This window comes from Vigna radiata, unplaced genomic scaffold, assembly GCF_000741045.1.
Source record: "Vigna radiata var. radiata cultivar VC1973A unplaced genomic scaffold, Vradiata_ver6 scaffold_359, whole genome shotgun sequence".
NCBI lineage: Eukaryota > Viridiplantae > Streptophyta > Magnoliopsida > Fabales > Fabaceae > Vigna > Vigna radiata.
The window spans coordinates 226,027-243,580 of NW_014542182.1; the positions used below are offsets into that span (position 1 = coordinate 226,027).

General features: G+C 32.9%; 1 protein-coding gene across 2 annotated transcripts; it reads right to left on the reverse strand.

Moving 5' to 3' along the window:
• Positions 1 to 4,590: 4,590 nt before the first annotated feature.
• On the reverse strand, positions 4,591 to 16,595 carry LOC106779152 (protein TIC 22-like, chloroplastic). 2 transcript variants are annotated; one of them, XM_022776457.1, is made up of 7 exons: positions 16,146 to 16,595; positions 15,986 to 16,060; positions 14,826 to 14,882; positions 5,347 to 5,406; positions 5,185 to 5,265; positions 5,077 to 5,112; positions 4,591 to 4,909 (listed from the first exon to the last, which is right to left on the reverse strand). In XM_022776457.1, exons 1-7 carry the CDS (start codon positions 16,527 to 16,529, stop codon positions 4,829 to 4,831), a joined length of 774 nt encoding a protein of 257 aa, XP_022632178.1. In that variant the 5' UTR covers positions 16,530 to 16,595; the 3' UTR covers positions 4,591 to 4,828. The 2 variants fall into 2 exon arrangements, with proteins under 2 accessions (XP_022632178.1, XP_014522695.1); XM_014667209.2 differs by having other exon boundaries at positions 5,050 to 5,112.
• Between the last annotated feature and the right edge of the window lie 959 nt (positions 16,596 to 17,554).

Sequence of the window (17,554 nt, forward strand, 5' to 3'; positions counted from 1 at the left end):
TTTTATCATCATAAAAAAGGGGGAGATTGTTAGCATAAAGTTGAAGAGAAGAAATTTTGATGATGTCTCAATGTTAAGTCTCAAGTGCTCCTATTCCAGGAAGATCTTCATGAAGACTTATTTTTTTTATTAAAGCTTATATATTTTGGTAGATTGATGTATAGGATGTGGTTTATGTTTGATTATGTGTATTGTGTTCCTTAAGGTGCGTTAAAATTTGTTTTGAATTAGAAAACCTCATTTTATACTCAAGCAGAAAATGAGACGAACCCTGTGCATCGTGATGTCAGAGATGTAAGAGCAAGGTTGGATGTTGGCATGCGTGAATGTCATCCAGTATTATGCCAAAGGTATCATATCCAACCTCCTAATGTTAACCGCCGCTCCACTAGAGTTAGTCTGAAAATGCCTTCCAGGGAGGCACGTAACCCTCTCAATTTCAGCTATATCGCCAAACAGACCATCCTGTGACGCATACTGGCACTGCTCCCCTGGCCATTTTGTGCCCAAAAAGCTGTTAATTGTATCGGGGTCATAACTAATAATCTTCCCCCTCACAAAGCTCTTATATCTTTCAGCCGCCACAACACCTCTGGATAAGGCGTTGGTGTAGAATTCTTTCACCAACTCAACACTAGTAGGGGCAGGGTAAGTTGTTAACTTCTCCCAATCTTTCCTCAAAATCTTTGCTCCAAATTCAGGAGCCAAGTCAGGAATGAAAGAAGCCTTCCTCTCCATCAGCAACCTCCTCTCTTGCACAGTGGCGTAATGGTCCTCACGTTGTTTAGAGAGGAACCTCTGAGAGTCAAATCCTCTTGGTCTTTCTGGCTCCTTCCTTTTACTACTAGTACTTCTTCCTCTGCGTGATGCTGACGCCATTCCTGCAATAAATACAATTCGCAACAAACCGCAGAAATCTGTTGTTAGGAGTTAATGCATTAACAAATCCTTTCAAACCCAACATAATTTGCTACTTGGAGTGCACAGGTTCCCCCTTGCCTCTATGCAAAACATTCAACCAAAAACGCAGCAGACCGCCCGACGTCAAAAAGGACCGCCCGGCGGTATGCATCAGCTTGAATACCGCCCGGCGGCAGAGGCCTACTGCCCGGCAGTGCGAGAGGGTTTTCAAAAATCTTCACCAAATCAGCCCTAATCTTCACTCAAACGCTAATTACTGCCATGCAAACCAAATTCAAACCACTTAATCAGCCAAAACAGTTCCTAATTTCACAATCCATGCAAAGAATTCCAAAACCCTAATTTGCCAAATTCCTAAGCATGTTCATCATCAACTTCGAAATTAGAAACTAAAGAATGAAAGTACACAACTTACTTGAGTGGAGATGTGAAATGCTTGCAAAAATTCCTTCAATTGATGAAGAAAAAACTCTGAATGCACAATTCCACCGAAAAACCCCAAATTTTTTAGCAAGAAAATAAACTTTTGTGAGTGGGTAGTGAGAAAGTGTATGAAAATCCCTTTAGAACCCTCTTGAAAGTGCAAATTTGGAGCAAATGTGCAAGGAGACCGCCAGGCGAAATTCAAAGGGACAAAGCAAAGTGAAGAAAACCTAAAACCACCCAGCTTTTAAGAAGCTCGGGTTTGGTTCTCGCCGCCACTGCCCGACGGCAAAGTTGTACCGCCCGGCGGTGAGTGGAAATTTCCTTACCACTTTTCTTGCTTGCCTTTCTTTGATTTCTCCCAGTAACTCCTGATCTTTGCCCTAAATTTTTCAATTTCAAGATTTTCATCACTCAAATGCACATGCACACCTAAAATGTATTAAGACAGAATTTGGAAAACGAATAACAAACACAGAAATGAGAACCCAACAATTAAATATCAAANCATATGGAAACCATATAAATAAACAAGAGTTTCAATAAAAGAGAGTATCAAAAGATTACATTGTTTCCCCCAACAACAATAGGGTTTAGTTCACCATTGTCATGGTGAAACTAGATGAAAAATGGATGAAGAATGGAAAAGCAAACCCTAGAAAAGATGAAAAGGAGCCTAAGCATCCAAGAGATCCTCTCCAGAGAGTGAAATTAGGTCTGGCTGCCTCCTTCTATCAAAAGAATGCATCTAAACTCGCAATAGGGCTATTTATAGGTGAAGAGCGCAATAAAAAACAGGCCCAAGCCCAGCAGACAACCGCCCAGCGGAACAAGTGTGGCGCCCGGCGGTTTCCCTCAAATCGAACTACCGCTCGGCGGTTTGCCTCTAATCGCAAATCCGCCCAGTGCCCACGCCAGGTGCCTACTCCTCGCCCTGGACCGCCCGGCGGTGTAATTTGTCGCCGGGCGGTGCGTTGACTCTTCAATTCTTCAATTTTCTTCTCTTTTCTTGAGTCTACGACTTTTATCTTCAACTCCATTCTTCACTTTCTCAAAAATGCTACAAAACAATGAAAAACAAGCATAATATCGCTAAAAATAGCTTTTGACTCTCTACAGACTCATTTATTGAGTTTTGCTTGATTCTAAGCTCATTCTAAGTAGTAAAGGGAGTAATTTGGTCTTAAATGACATATGAAAATAACTGTTTTTCAACCTTCATCACACATCAACACACACGCGCACGCACACACGCACATAAACACACACATACACACACAATTTTATAAAATATAAATTAATAATAATTTTAAATAAATTTAACTCGCGAAAATATATATGAATTTATCTTAATATATATAATTTTATAAAATATAAATTAATTATAATTTTAATTAAATTTAACTCAACAAAATATATATGTTAAAATTTTATTTTTATATTATTTGTAAGTAATGGATATTTTTAATACAAATATTATAAATTTCATTTATAAACTGATATTAAAACATATTTTACCTATTTTCTGCGAGTAATAAATATTGGCATAGATACTCTCGAATATCTTCAATATTTGAAAAAAAAAAGTATTTTTTAAAAGTTTATGAAATAAAAATTAAATTATATTTCTAAAAAAATATATGAAATATAATACAAATTAAATTAAATATCAGTTAAATTAATTTTTTATTAAATTTAGATTAATAAAACAAATTATATTTAATTTTAATTAAATTTAAATCAACAAAATATAATTTAAGATTTTATTTTTATTTTATTTAAGTAATGGATATTTTTAGATACAAACAATAAAATATATTTTACCTACTTTCCAATTCGTAGAGATATTTCGAATATCTTCAAATATTTTAAAAAAAAGTATATTTTAAAAATTTAAGAACTAAAATTTAAATAAATTTTCAAAAAAAATTAAATATAATCAAAATTAAATTAAATATAAGTTATATTAAATTTTAATTTAATTTAACTTTATAAAATATAAGTGAATTTTAATTTTAATTAAATTTAACTCATTATAAATTAAAATTTTATTTTTATTGTGTGTAAGTAACGGATAATTTAGATATTATATTATAACATCTATTTATATATATATATATATATATATATATATATATATATATATATATATATATAATTCAATATTGGTTAATTTTAAACTTAATTTATTATAAACCTGACTTATCTATGTTGAATTTTTGGTGATTTAGTTTAGTTTTATTTAATTATTTAAAATATTATAAATTTATCCAATCAAATTCTAATCTTATAAATAGATAAGTGAAATAAAAATTATTAATCTTAAATACGTATTTTTTTTGTGCTTATTTTTGGATTGTATTTGTTATTTAACATGATTTAAACTAGTATTGTATTTTTTTTTTTAATTGTTTGTGAAATATGACATTATTTTAAACTTAAATTTATTTAGATTTGATTTAGAAAAATTTGTTATTTTTTTAGGAATTGAAAAAAAAAAAAAACTTTTGATGAAGTGAATGAATAAATCAACTAACTTAACCCATCAACTCATGATAGACAAAGCAGAATTTAAATTTTTTTTTCTGACAACTCTAATTTAAATCAAACAAATCATATTGAATTTCTTTTTTCTCTTCATAATTTCAATTTGTACTTTGTAATTATAATTTACAATTATAATTTTAAAAATTTAATTAAAATTCTATTAAATCCTAATTTAATGATAAATTATAAATTAGATTGAATGATATTTTGACTTAATTATATAATCCATTTAATTGCTAAATGAAACAAATCAAATTAAATTTGTTTTTTTTTTCTACTTTTGATTTTGTACTTTGTATTTATAATTCTATAAACTATATTAAAAATTAATTAAATCTTGATTTGTTAATTGAATATATATTAGATTAAATAGTATTCTGATTTAATTTGTATATTTAGTTTAATTAATAAATTGAGTATGTTATTTAAGTTATTTTAATTTAATCGGAATCTTATAAAAGAAATTATTTGATTCTTAAATCTATAAATTGACTTTTACCTTCTATTGATTTTCATTTTTCAACCCTTAATTTATTTTCTAAAACTTTACTTTAAGTTATACTTTATATTACAAATTAAAAAATGAAATTATTTTATTGTCAGAACGAAATTGAAAATCAATGTAACAACAAAATTTGGGATATAAACAAGTTCGTAAATATACATACATCTGAGATTTTACCACCAACGTAAATATACTTTCGGTAAATATTTCTACTTTGCATACTTCAGCTAGCGTATAGGATGAATAAAGATTACAAAGTCTGTTAAAAACCTTCTTGACACCAAAAACCAAAGTAGAAAACGCAAATTCCAATAACATTTAATATTGAAGACTACAAGAGTTTGCACTCAGAAGTTTGTAGTATGCACAAAATCTAAACTGTTTGTCATACCTAGAAGTATAAAACATGACATGAACGATCATCATCTTACCCTACTGCTCATTGGAGTCGTCAGAAACATCAAATCCTGGAGGTATAAAAATAACATCATCCCAGCTCGATGTAGAATTTTCCTGCAAAAATTATCATTTTAGTCTTGATTTACAAAATAAATTCCTAACATATAAAAGAAATACAGATAATAACAAAAAATCCTTCGACCCTTCCCTCAAAAAGGGGAGTAACAAACACAATCAAGTGAATCTACGCTCACATCTTCTGCTGTAACTTTGACACTCACCCTCATTTCTTTTATTATATCCTCAAGAGTGGCAACCTGAAAAATAAATCATGGGTTAGCCTTATGAAACAATTAGTCATACATTGAAAGGAGTCATGTAGTCTGTACCTGAATATCCCCTTGTCTCATAGTGGGATTTAATCTGTTCTGTTCACGGGCTGCCGATTTCAGTGTATTTTCCAAATCCTCCTGTGAAAAATAAAAACAAAATCTAAGCTTCATTTATAGCTACCTAATCTCAAATAACTCAAAGCAGACAAATCAACGAACCTTTCTGAAGAAAAGTGGACGATATCTCTTATTCTCGTTCTTCAATATCAGACTTCTGGACTGAAACTCGCCAATATAACAATTCAAAATCCCATTTAAGGGATTCAAGCACAAAATAAATTAAGGTAACAGCATCAGTTCAAATGAAGCGCAGTCACTAATTATGATAAGATTAGAAGAATCAGTACTCCAGACATACTCGTGTAGAACAAATCCAGTTAGTGTCTCCCACAAATATAGCATCAATTCAATCAATTTTCTTAATAACACAAGCATGACAGATGGAAAACAAGGAAGCACATTAAGTTATAGATATAAGTCGTACATGTGAGTTGGACACGTTTGTGTCAAACAGTTAAAATGCTCCTTAGTTAATTTTATAACTTTTTTTTTTTTACTTTTATATTTAATATTTTTACCAACATATTTGAGGATGGCCGTAGTTATATGATAGCCCTTTGGTTACAATATGCTAACTTTAAATCAGTAAACTCTCGATTTCTGTTTTTTGTTTTAATTTTATACTTGATACTTGATTTTGTATTATTATGCCCATATTTTTTTTAGTGTGTTATATTTGAGTATCAATGCTATTGTAGGTGCCCATTGTCATGCCCTAGCTTTCTAACCTCTCAAAAGCGAGCAAATACAAAAATACACCCATATCCTTGATTTTTTATAATAAATCGATATATAAATAGAATTTATGATGTGAAATGATGTGCTAACAATAGTCTTATCTTTGCATAAAAGCAGATAAATGAGGTTTAACACAGTTTAGTTTGCATCTTTTAAATAAAAGCAAAGCTGCTGAACAGAAATAGGATCTTATAGTTAGGGATAAAGAGTAAGTCATCCATGGTTCCAAAGTCACAGAAAGAACATTGATGATAGGAATCATGGTCTATGAACTTGTGTGTGTGTGACTAATTTAAAGTTTGATAGAGACAAGGCTTCAAGCATGTGCGAGCAGCAATTTATGGGTGGCAGTAAAGTGTAAGAATTTTAGACAGCTTGCAGTTAAGAGTTCATCGATAGAACACAAGAAAAATCTCTAACACTTTTCTTTCTCAGAGAATGAGTACGGTGTATGTTCAGCAGAAAGCAATGACAAACAGAATATGAAAAGTAACATCAAGAATCAGTAACAAGAAAGAAGACTTTGCTCATAAGCATTCTGCCATGATTATCATTAACTTCAAAAAAAAATCCGAGATTCACAATTCTCAACTAATTAAATCTCAGCGTGATTCTGTATGGTCCCTTCATTACATCTGGTTATAGGACCTTCAACAATAAGTAGCTTATTTTATTATTGAAAATTGGGCTAACTTGAGATAAACCAATGATCTCCAAGAGTATCCTTTATTTTTAAATGTAAACTAGTTAATAACTATTTTTAGAAGTGGATTTTAAGCCTAACTCAATCCCACAAAACCAGCTTGTAAGGTGAGGTTTGACCCACTTATATACTATGAATTGGCCTTATCTCTGGTTGATGTGGAACTTCCAACACACCCTCTTCACGCCGAGGTATATACATCTCGAGCGTGGGACTGGACATTAATTGATGGTCCTATAACGACCCGATGGCGGGTGGAACAATATGCCCAACAAAAAACAAATATCGCTAGAATAGACTTTTAACTTAGCTCTGATACAATGTTAGAAGCGGATTTTAAACCTAACTCAACTCCACAAAACCAATTTGTAAGGTGAGGTTTGCACCCACTTATATACTATGAATTGATCTTATCTCTAGTCAATGCGGAACTTCTAACAAATGCTATCCTAAACATCCCAAGAAATAGCAGTTAGAGAAAATTGTCTTTCTTATGATAAACTAGATTTCGAATCATCAAGCATAACAAAATGGTATTAACAGGTGACAGTTATCTGCCTAAATGTATTATCTACACAAAATATTTGACACTTAGTTCTTTAGCGAAGAATATCAAGAATATCTCAAATTAAAGTTTGGCAGCCAAGTACAAGCTTTCACCCATTCTATTTTTCCAAAAGCTTGCATTTCTCAAACCTTGGAGTGTCAAAGTTCATGAATAATTGATTTAGGTGCTTTTGATCAAATTTCTAGTAATGTTCCTCAACAAGCAATTCTCCAAGAATAAATCTCACTGAATATGGTGGGGTCTACCATAAACCACTTCAAAAGGGATACATTGTGCTCACTGGTGAAAACTAGTATTGTACCAATATTCCACCCACGAAATGAAATCAGCCCAAACCTTCGGTTGTTCAGAATAAGAACACCGTACATAAGTCTCAAGCATCCTATTTAAAACCCTTGTTTGGTCATCAATTTCCAAGTGGTGTTGTAGACATTTCCAATTGAGTGCCCTCCTATGTAAAACAGTTCTTGCCAAAAATGACTCATGAAAGTAGGTCCCTATCACTAATAATTAATATAGGTACCCCATGTAAGCAAATGATCTCTTTCACTAAAATGTCTACAATAGTCTTAGCAAAATACGGGTGCTTTAGCAAAGCACAAAATGCCCATATTTACTTAATCAATCCACCACTACCACGATAGCATCAAACCACTTTAGAATGTGGAAAACCCACTATGAAATCAATGCTAATTTCTTCCCAGATAGTAATAGAGTAGGTAACGGTTGTAGAAGACCCAAGGAATACACTTGATTGCAAATTGTTTTGAAAAAACTGGCATTGTTGGAATTGGTGCTTCAGTGACAACTTTTTGTAGTTGTCTAAAAGCAATAGTGATTTGCTCAGTTTCAGATAGAATTTCCCTTCTTTAACAACTTTTTCAATGGCCTAGCAATCTTACCATAGTCACAAATGAAGCATCAATAGAAACTTGTAAGACCGATAAAGCCTCTAAGATCTTTGACAAATTTTGAGATTGGTAATTGTAATATAGCTCCAATCTTTGTTGCATCCATTGATACCCCGCCCTTGGTAAAATTGTGGCCTAAGTATATGTCACCTTCATTTGTCCAAAGCTACATTTTTTTTTTTTATTTGCAAACAAATATTTGAAGAAGATTGGTACATACCATTTATATGCACCTAATTCAGAGAGAGTCTTATATATTGTTAAGATATCATTAGATATTGTTAGTTAGAATATCATTTGTATTTGGGCACTATATTCTTTTGTACAATACCTCATTATAAATACATTACCCTATGTGTATATTTTACACACGAGAATAAATTTTAACTACTTTCCTAATCTTAAAGCACGATTGATGGCTAAAAAATATACTCAAATTTATGAACTTGACTACAATGACACCAATGGCCAAAATGACTACTATCAAACTTTTGGTTGTCATAGCAAAAATTCATTGTATTCTAAGATATCTCAAAAAGGCTCTACGACAAAGACTACTTTGTGAAGATAAAGTGAATACTCAAATTTCTTGTTATTGTGATGCTAATTGGGCTTGTTCTCCTATACATAGATGCTCTACTACAAGATATTGCATTTTGCTTGGATGAAATATTGTCTCTTGGAAAAGTAAGAAGTATAATGTTGTTGCTCAATCATCTATTGAAGCTAAATATTAGAAATGTTAAAATGAATTAAAACCCATGAGTCAACACGATTCACCATTGGTTCCACCGGATTGGGTTAAAATTAATTTCCAAATTTCAGCATGGGCCAAAAATAGACCCGACCCATTAAGAACCCTGTTAAATATATTATCTTTATCTTTGCCACCTTCCGGTCACCGCCGGCGACTTTGTCTCTGGCCACCGTCGCCGACCGTCTGCCGCCGCCGGCCACCGTCTCTGGCCACCACCGTCGGCCATCCGTTGTCACCGGATTGGGTTAAAATTAATTTCCAAATTTCAGCATGGGCCAAAAATCGACCCGACCCATTAAGAACCCTGTTAAATATATTATCTTTATCTTTTATCTTTATTAGTTAATTTGTTGTTATTTCTTATTTAGTTTGTTTATTATTTCTTATTTGAATTTTGGGCTTAGCCCATATTTGTTCTATTATAAATAAAGGGGGCCTATGTATGTATTGAACACAAGGGAGTTTTCATTATATTCAACTCGGTATCAGAGCGGGTCGATCCCACTCTAGTTTCTGTCTTGCTGTCGGCTGCCACCTTCTGGCCACTGTCGCCAGCTCTGTCTCCGGCCACCACCGCCGGCCGTCCGCCATCACTGGCCACCATCGCCGGCCACAGTCATTGGCATTCACCGTCGTCGACTATCATAATTTCATTCATCTAAACCCTTAGAGTTTTCTTGTTCCTCGTTGGTGCACTTCATCTTCTTCAAAGATGGAGTCTAACAATACTCTTTCTTTCTCCGGAAGTCCATCAATTACCTCTGAGAAGCTAAATAGAAAAAAGTTATCTATCATGGTCTGCTGCCATTGAAATGTGGTTCCTTGGCCAAGGGCATTATGATCACCTTGAGCGAGATGGAAGCCATGTGCCTGTCGAAAAAGATGATCAATGGAAACAAGCAGATTTCCAGTTGTGTGCCCTATTATGGCAATCAGTGGAACCCAGACTTCTTATATCTCTGAGGGCTTTCAAAACTTGTCACTCCTTTTGGAAGAAAGCTCAAAGCATCTATGCCAACGATATTCAACGTCTCTATGACACCGCAAACAAGCTTGCAACTCTTAAAATGACAAACCATGATATGGTGTCTTTCATGGCTGAAGCCCAATCTGTTGTAGAAGAACTCAGGATGTTTTTGGAAGCGGATCCATTAGAGGATATCAAGAAGAAACTACACAAATTTTACATGGTATTGATTCTTCGTGCCCTGCATCCCGATTATGATCATCTTAGAGATCAACTTCTAACCAGTCATGAGGTCCCCTCCATGGAAACATTGACCACTCGCCTTCTGCATGTCCCGGTATCTCAAACTCAGAAAGCATATGAACTAGTGGAGCCATCTGTCATGGTTGTCACACGAGGAAGAGGAGGACGTGGCACTAGAGGACGAGGACGAGGAGGTTATATGAAGATAAAGGAAGCACTCAGGTCGCTGGGTATTGTGATGCAGATTGGGCAGGTTCGCCTATTGATAGACGGTCTACTACAGGCTATTGTGTTTTTCTGAGAGGAAACATTATTTCATGGAAAAGTAAGAAACAAAATATAGTTGCTCGATCAACAGCTGAAGCCGAGTATAGGGCGATGGCGTCACTCACATGTGAACTCATATGGGTGAAACAATTTCTTCAAAAGCTTAACTTTTGTGGCATCCATACTATGAAGATGTATTGTGATAATCAAGTTGCTCTCCAAATTGCATCAAATCCAGTGTTTCATGAGAGGACTAAACATATAGAAATTAATTGTCATTTTGTTCGTGAAAAGTTGTTGACTAAAGAAGTATGTATTGAGTTTGTTGGGTCAAACGATCAACTCGCAGATGTGTTGACTAAGTCACTAAGGGGTCCTCGGATTGAGTTTATTTGTTCCAAGCTTGGTACATACAATTTGTATGCACCAGCTTGAGGGGGAGTATTAAATATATTATCTTTATCTTTTATCTTTATTAGTTAGTTTGTTTCTTATTTAGTTTGTTGTTATTTCTTATTTGAATTTTGGGCTTAGCCTATATTTGTTCTATCATAAATAAAGGACCCTATGTGTGTATTGAACATAGGGGAGTTTTCATTATATTCAACTAACCCAGTTCACCCGAGTTGAACCCATGGTGAGCCGGGTTGGCTCACCAACCTGAACAAAAAAAAATCCCACCTCACTCTTATTCATGGTTATCAAACTCTCGAGTTAACTTGACGAGTTTACGTTCCTAGACATGGCTTCCGAGTTAACTCGAAAGTAACCTCCTTTCTGCGTAAACTCAGTAGAATCGACTGTGAAATCGGTAGGATCGTGTAGAATCGCGAGTTTGGAACAATTCTACGAGCTTGAAAGGAGGAAAAATTAAGAAAAATAACCATATTTATGTTTTACAACATTTATTTTTATGAACAATATATCTACAAATTTTATTTATTTAAAGTTATATAATTTTGTAGACTTGTTTGAATTTAGATATTATTTATATAATTATTTTTCATCTGAAGTAAACTCTTACAAGTTTACGAATTGAGTTTATGAGTCGAGTTTACTCGACTCTCACGAGTTTACGTAAACTCTCGAGTTTGATAACATTGCTCTTATTAACTTAGTAGTCCAACCCAAAACACAAACAAACTTTTCTTTTTGAAATTTTGGAGGAGAGAGGTAGTAAGGTATAATCTATGGTTTTTGAGTTTCTCTTCCAACTTGGATTAACTTTTGAGATTATTTAGATTTTATTTAAAATTATAATTTATTTTTTTGGAAGAATGATTTATTTACCGTCTAAAATGAGAAAAAACAAATTTTTAAAATAGGTTTAGGCTTTTTGGGTTTTGGTTACATAATAAAAAAATGTTAGATAAAAAAGAAAATTATAATAATCTTTAATTAAGTGAGTCAACCCGTTTAAACCCCTAACCTATGGTAGGTCAGGCCGGACTCAAATTTCTTGAGCTGACTAATAAGTGAGTCGAGTTGGGTTGGCTCACTAAGTGGCCAACCTATGGTGAGTTGGGCCAGGCCAGGCCAGGTGGCCTTTTTTCACAACTCTACTAAATATAGAGTAATGGAATCTCTTGCTTGTGAGCTTATATGGGTAAAATAGTAAAATAGTTCTTACAAGAATTAGATTTTGTACCATTTAGCCAATGAAGATGTATTGTGATAACTATGCTCTCTCTATATTGCTTCCAATCCAATACCATGAACTGAACACATTGAAATAGATTTCAACTTTATTTGAGAAAAGTTTTTGTCTGAAGAATTTGCACTAAGTTTGTCGGATTATATAATCAACTTGCAGATATATTAACAAAACCTTGAGAGGTCTCCGAATTGAATAACCAAACTTGGTAATACAATTTGTATGCTCCAGTTTAAGGGGGAGTGCTAGAATAAATAATCTTTAAAAGGATTCATTGTTAGGTATTGTGTTTTTTTTTTTTGTTAGACCTAGTTCTTAGAAGTGTCTTGTAGAATTCTCTTATATTCATTGTATCTGATGTATCCCAAGCTATTATAATATGAAACTCTAAGAGAGGGAAATACATACTCTCTCAAATCCGCTCAAACTTTGTAGGTTTCTCAAGTTGAACCAACAACCACATGAGATGGGTCATGCTCCTATCCCTAACTTTTCCAGAAGAAATATGATGGTGGATTGTGACTGATGATGGTAGACAGTTGCAGACAAGCGACACAACAGGCAATGGCTGGTGGTTACAAATGATGGCACGTAGTGGCAGGCAACAATAGCAACTACTAGAGACAATGGACAGAGGTGACTAGAGGGCTCCTGATACCAACTTGAACAAATGAGATGGAGAAAATCCAGTGTATTCAATATCTTATTGATGTATTTATCTATCTATCTATCTATATGTGTGTGGTTACAAAAAGAGCCAGGCACTTACCTTAAACCCTAACCCTAAAGTTGTTACATACAAAATAAATATAAATAAAATAACATTACATTTCAACAGTTACTTATAGAATAAAATTACATCAAGAATATCTAAGTAATTCACGATAATAAGTAAACAACTTATAAGTACAACATATAGCAATTTTCCAGTACAACTACTAACTACATATATTTAATGCCTATTCTAATAGTTTTTTTTTATATTAATCCATAACCATATATAAAGGAGCTAGAAAATAAAAAGGAGTATATATGATAGAATGTAATTAATATAAAAGACAATTAATGTATTAAAAATTACACAATAGCTTTATGAAATCTAAAATATTAATTGCATTTCTTAATTCATAACAACAAACAAAATGGGATGAAAGGAGTATCAATATGCTATATGGATGTAGGATATAAGGTAATAGGAATGAGTTGGTAGGTATATGACAGAAGAAGAAAGTATATGAGAGAAGAAGGGAACCAAACGGTGGAAGGCAGGGAGAGGTCGAGCCGAACAATGGAAGGCGGTGAGTGAGAAGAAGAAGGACATCGAACAGTGGAAGGCGGGGAGAGGTCGAGCCTAACGGTGGAAGGCAGTGAGGAGTCGAGCCGAACGGCTAAAGGCAGTGAGGGATCGAGCCGAACGATAGAAAGCGGTGAAGAACGGGAGCCGATCAGTTAAATAGTTACTATCCTAACAGTGTATCAATTAGGATGGGCGGGAAATAATTATAGTAAATAAAGATATATTCTAGGAAAATATTCAATATAAGATATTTATAGTAAATAAAGATATATTCTAGGAAAATATTCAATATAAGATANTAAAGATATATTCTAGGAAAATATTCAATATAAGATATTTATAGTAAATAAAGATATATTCTAGGAAAATATTCAATATAAGATATTTATAGTAATTAAAGATATATTCTAAGAAAATATTCAATACAAGATATTTATATTAAATAAAGATATATTCTACGAAAATATTCAGTATAAGATAGACGGGAATTAATTAGTATAAATAGAGCTAGATTCTATTGTTAGGGTTTGGTTTTTTATTATTGAGTTGTTGACAGGTGAGTGTGGCTACAGTCCTGTGAGGGAGGTTATGCTCCCAACTATCCTTTGTTTACAAAATTCTATTACCATTAATAAAAGAAATTCATTTGTTCGTTATCATTCGTTCATTGTTCTATTGCTTGTTGTAAGTGTGTGAGAGGTTGTTCTGGTTAGGTTTCATATTCAGATACCTAACACATGGCAAGATGGACTTTTTTGCCAACCGCTCTAGTGAAGGGAGGCCTGTTTTGGTGGTGCCATATGCCACAATGGCATGACTATATGGTAAAGTTTTGGTCATAGTCATTGATAACATTGGGGAGTATTGTTAATATCATATTCAAATACCAGATTTTCCCTCTCTGAAGTAATATTAAATTGATGTCAAAATAAGAAGAAAAGAGCATGGAGGGTATCTCTCACTCTCAGTCTTCTTATTGAGCTGATTTTTTCCCCTTTTCTCATAAATAACACTATAAAATAAAAAGTACAATCTATATACACAAAAGTTACACACATTGCTAAGACAACTTCACACTCAACCACTCAGTGTGCCTTGTTTAAGGATTTTCTTTTCATTATTATAATCATGTACTTCTAATACATAAGATCACTTCTATATTTTTTATTTTTATTTTTGTATGATTGCCTGCATGTGCTTGATTTTTCACCCAATTTAGTAAAGTTGATGCATCCCTTTATAAACCGGTAACCAACATAAAAACAGACTCAGCAGTTGTGGGGACAAGGTTGCATGGGTCAACCTTCCCCAAACCCAACTAGGTGGTAGCCTCAAACATTGGGTCAGCCTTCCTTCTCCTAACACTAATGCAGTATTAAAATGCTGTGACACATTCCTTGAATCCTCAATTTTCAATAGCTCAGAATTAAGAAACAAATGACATGTCTAGACTTAAAAGGCTAAGAGAAGAACCTGAAAAACTGGAACACCAGAAAAGCCACTAGCAGCAGAACCAGATTTTTCCCTTTCCTATAAAGCACAAGCATACATTATCATTGCTTAAAAGCTCGATGAACAATAGAAAGGTAAATAGATTGACTATACAGGGATTACAAGCAATTTTCAAACTTCATGTTTAAGACCTCACATTGACTAGAAACATGACAAAATTATAGTATATAAGGAAATGCAAATATTATCTTACAAGTCAATTTTTTGATGTTGAATTAGACTTAAAGTCTATTTTATAAAATTGTATCAAAGCTTATTCTAACAAGGTTTGTTGGGATTATTGTGTCACCCATTATCGGACATCTTTATTCCCATGTACAAGATGTCTACTCCCTTGACATGAAAGAGTGTTAAAGATCACATTAGAGATATGACTAAATTCTTACAAGTCAGTTAGTGAGCTTGAATTAGGATTGAAGCCCACGTTTTAAGACTTTACATAAACTAATTTTCAATATGCAAGAAAATTTTCTGAGAAAAATGTATCAATTGGCTAACTAAACCAACATAATTGAAAAAATAGTCTTACAACAGAGACATCAAGCTCTAATTATAGGAATTAGTGAGAACCAATCCATAATCTTGGTAAACTTATTAAGAAACTTTTTATCAACAAAGTAATTTTTCCCTCAAGGATGATTTGTCACCATAAATTGCACGCAAAGTACTGAGAGAATCTAGCTCAGATCTTTGTATTATCATAATCAATCATAATTCTGTGAAAGAAGCAATGTATTTTTGTGTACTTCTCTTCAATCTTCAGACTCGATGTATTTTCAAATGAGATATAACTTATATGTATATGTGTTTCATAGGATATAAGCCATTAGAGAATTTTCAATAATCAGGTCTCGTTTAGACAATAGAACTAAGGTTTAAATTACTGTCCCATTTCTTGATATTGGGCAAAATCACATACCTGCAGCCGCGTGGTTGCAGACATTTCCGGTCACATTGCCATCACAAACACTTAAAAAGCCTTGCATTTTATTGGAATTAATGGTAACATAAAAGTTTTAGATGTTTTACAGAGTTTTAGTTGGGTGTTCGCGTGTACAACTTCGAGCCAATCCACCTAAACAATTTGCAAATGGTAATGACAATAACGATAAACGACTCACTTTGAGAGCATTCTGTATTTGAGAAAACTCCGGTATCAATCTAAACGCAACGCCGTTCACCTTGAGCTGAAACACCTGAAGAAACAAACGCACCTTGAGCAGAAACACCTGAAGAAACAAGCACGACACACAAATAAGCGGAGTGAGAAGAATAGAGAACCTTGTTAAGCGCAATGGGGACGACTTTGGAGCCAGCGCGAGCGTGAGGTTCGATAAGCGTGACCTGGCTGAGGAGCGCTTCGGCGTCGTCCTTGTTAAAGCAGAAGAGACCTAGGTTTTTTCCGGTTGAAGAGCCCGAGACCAAGAGAAACTCCTCCGAAGCGTTGCTGAGGGCGTAAACGGGTATGCCCTCCAAGCGCTCCTCGATTGCCTCGACCGACATGGGCCTGCTCCGGCCCGGTGGGGCTACTCGGGCCCAGGGCGGGCTGGTGCGAAGGGCTGGAAATGAGCTGCAGTTAGGCTGGAGATGGGTGAGGTTGCCGAGCAGCTTGGAGCAGTGGGCCTGAAGGTCCGCTAGAGCCTTCTGGAAGCCGTCCATGCTCATGTTATTTGAGTGTGTGGGGGGTAAGAGGACGATACTGACAAAATGAATCCAGACTGTGTTTATAGATTTATTATACCTTGGAAAGGGTTATGCATTGGTGTTTATTTTATACTGATAAAAAAATTGTTTTTTTATATTTTAAATGAAAGTATTAAATTTACTTTAGATAAAATTATATTTTTGTCTCTTCAAATATCTAAGAGTCATTTTCTTAAAGAAAATATATCTGAAATTCATTTTAATTTCTATGAAAATGAAAGAAAAATAGATTATGCATTGAATTTTAGAGTGTTGTTATATATTTTTTATTTGTTTTTACTTTTAAAATTTATTTTTATTTATTTCTAAGCTTTCTAAAATGATTTAGACTCAATTAACTATAGATAATATAATATTTTATGAATATTTTATTATTTATATGTAATTTAATTATTAAATTTGTATTTAGTAAATATAAATTGTTAGAAAAATCAAGAGGAGTTTATTAAATTAAAAATTTACATTATAACATTATAAAATTATAAAATTTCATACAATTATAAAACTAAAAAATTATAAAACTATAAGATTACAAAATTATAAAAAATTATAAAATTATAAAATTATTACCAAATTTTCAAATGAAATTATAGATTTATAAAATTATAAAGTTATGAAATTATATGATTAAAATTGTTAAATTATGAAATTATAAAATTATAAAATCAAAAAGTTTTAAATGATAAAATTATATAAATATAAATTATTAAATTATAAATTATATAAATATATATAAAATTATAAATTATAAATTTTATAAATAAGATCATGATGTTTTATTCACAATCTTGTCATTTACAATATTTTACAAGTTTTTGTTTTCTTTTATCTTCTTATATATCATAAATAAAAAAGAGTTATATGTTTTTCACTAATAGATAAGAATAAATATAATAATAAAAAGTATATAGATATTAAAAATTAGTTATAATATAATTATAAAAATATAATTTTAATAATAATGGTATTGCATAATTGGATGATCA

Bases quoted from the DNA above. Each gene is read 5' to 3' on its own strand.
- LOC106779152 (XM_014667209.2), bottom strand. From the start codon at position 16,529: ATGAGCATGGACGGCTTCCAGAAGGCTCTAGCGGACCTTCAGGCCCAC. The intron at 14,883-15,985 runs GTGAGTCGTTTA...TGTGCTTTATAG, and splicing joins AAATACAGAATGCTCTCAAA to GAAAGGGAAAAATCTGGTTC. The intron at 4,910-5,049 runs GTGAGCGTAGAT...TAATTTTTGCAG, and splicing joins TCAAAGTTACAGCAGAAGAT to GAAAATTCTACATCGAGCTG.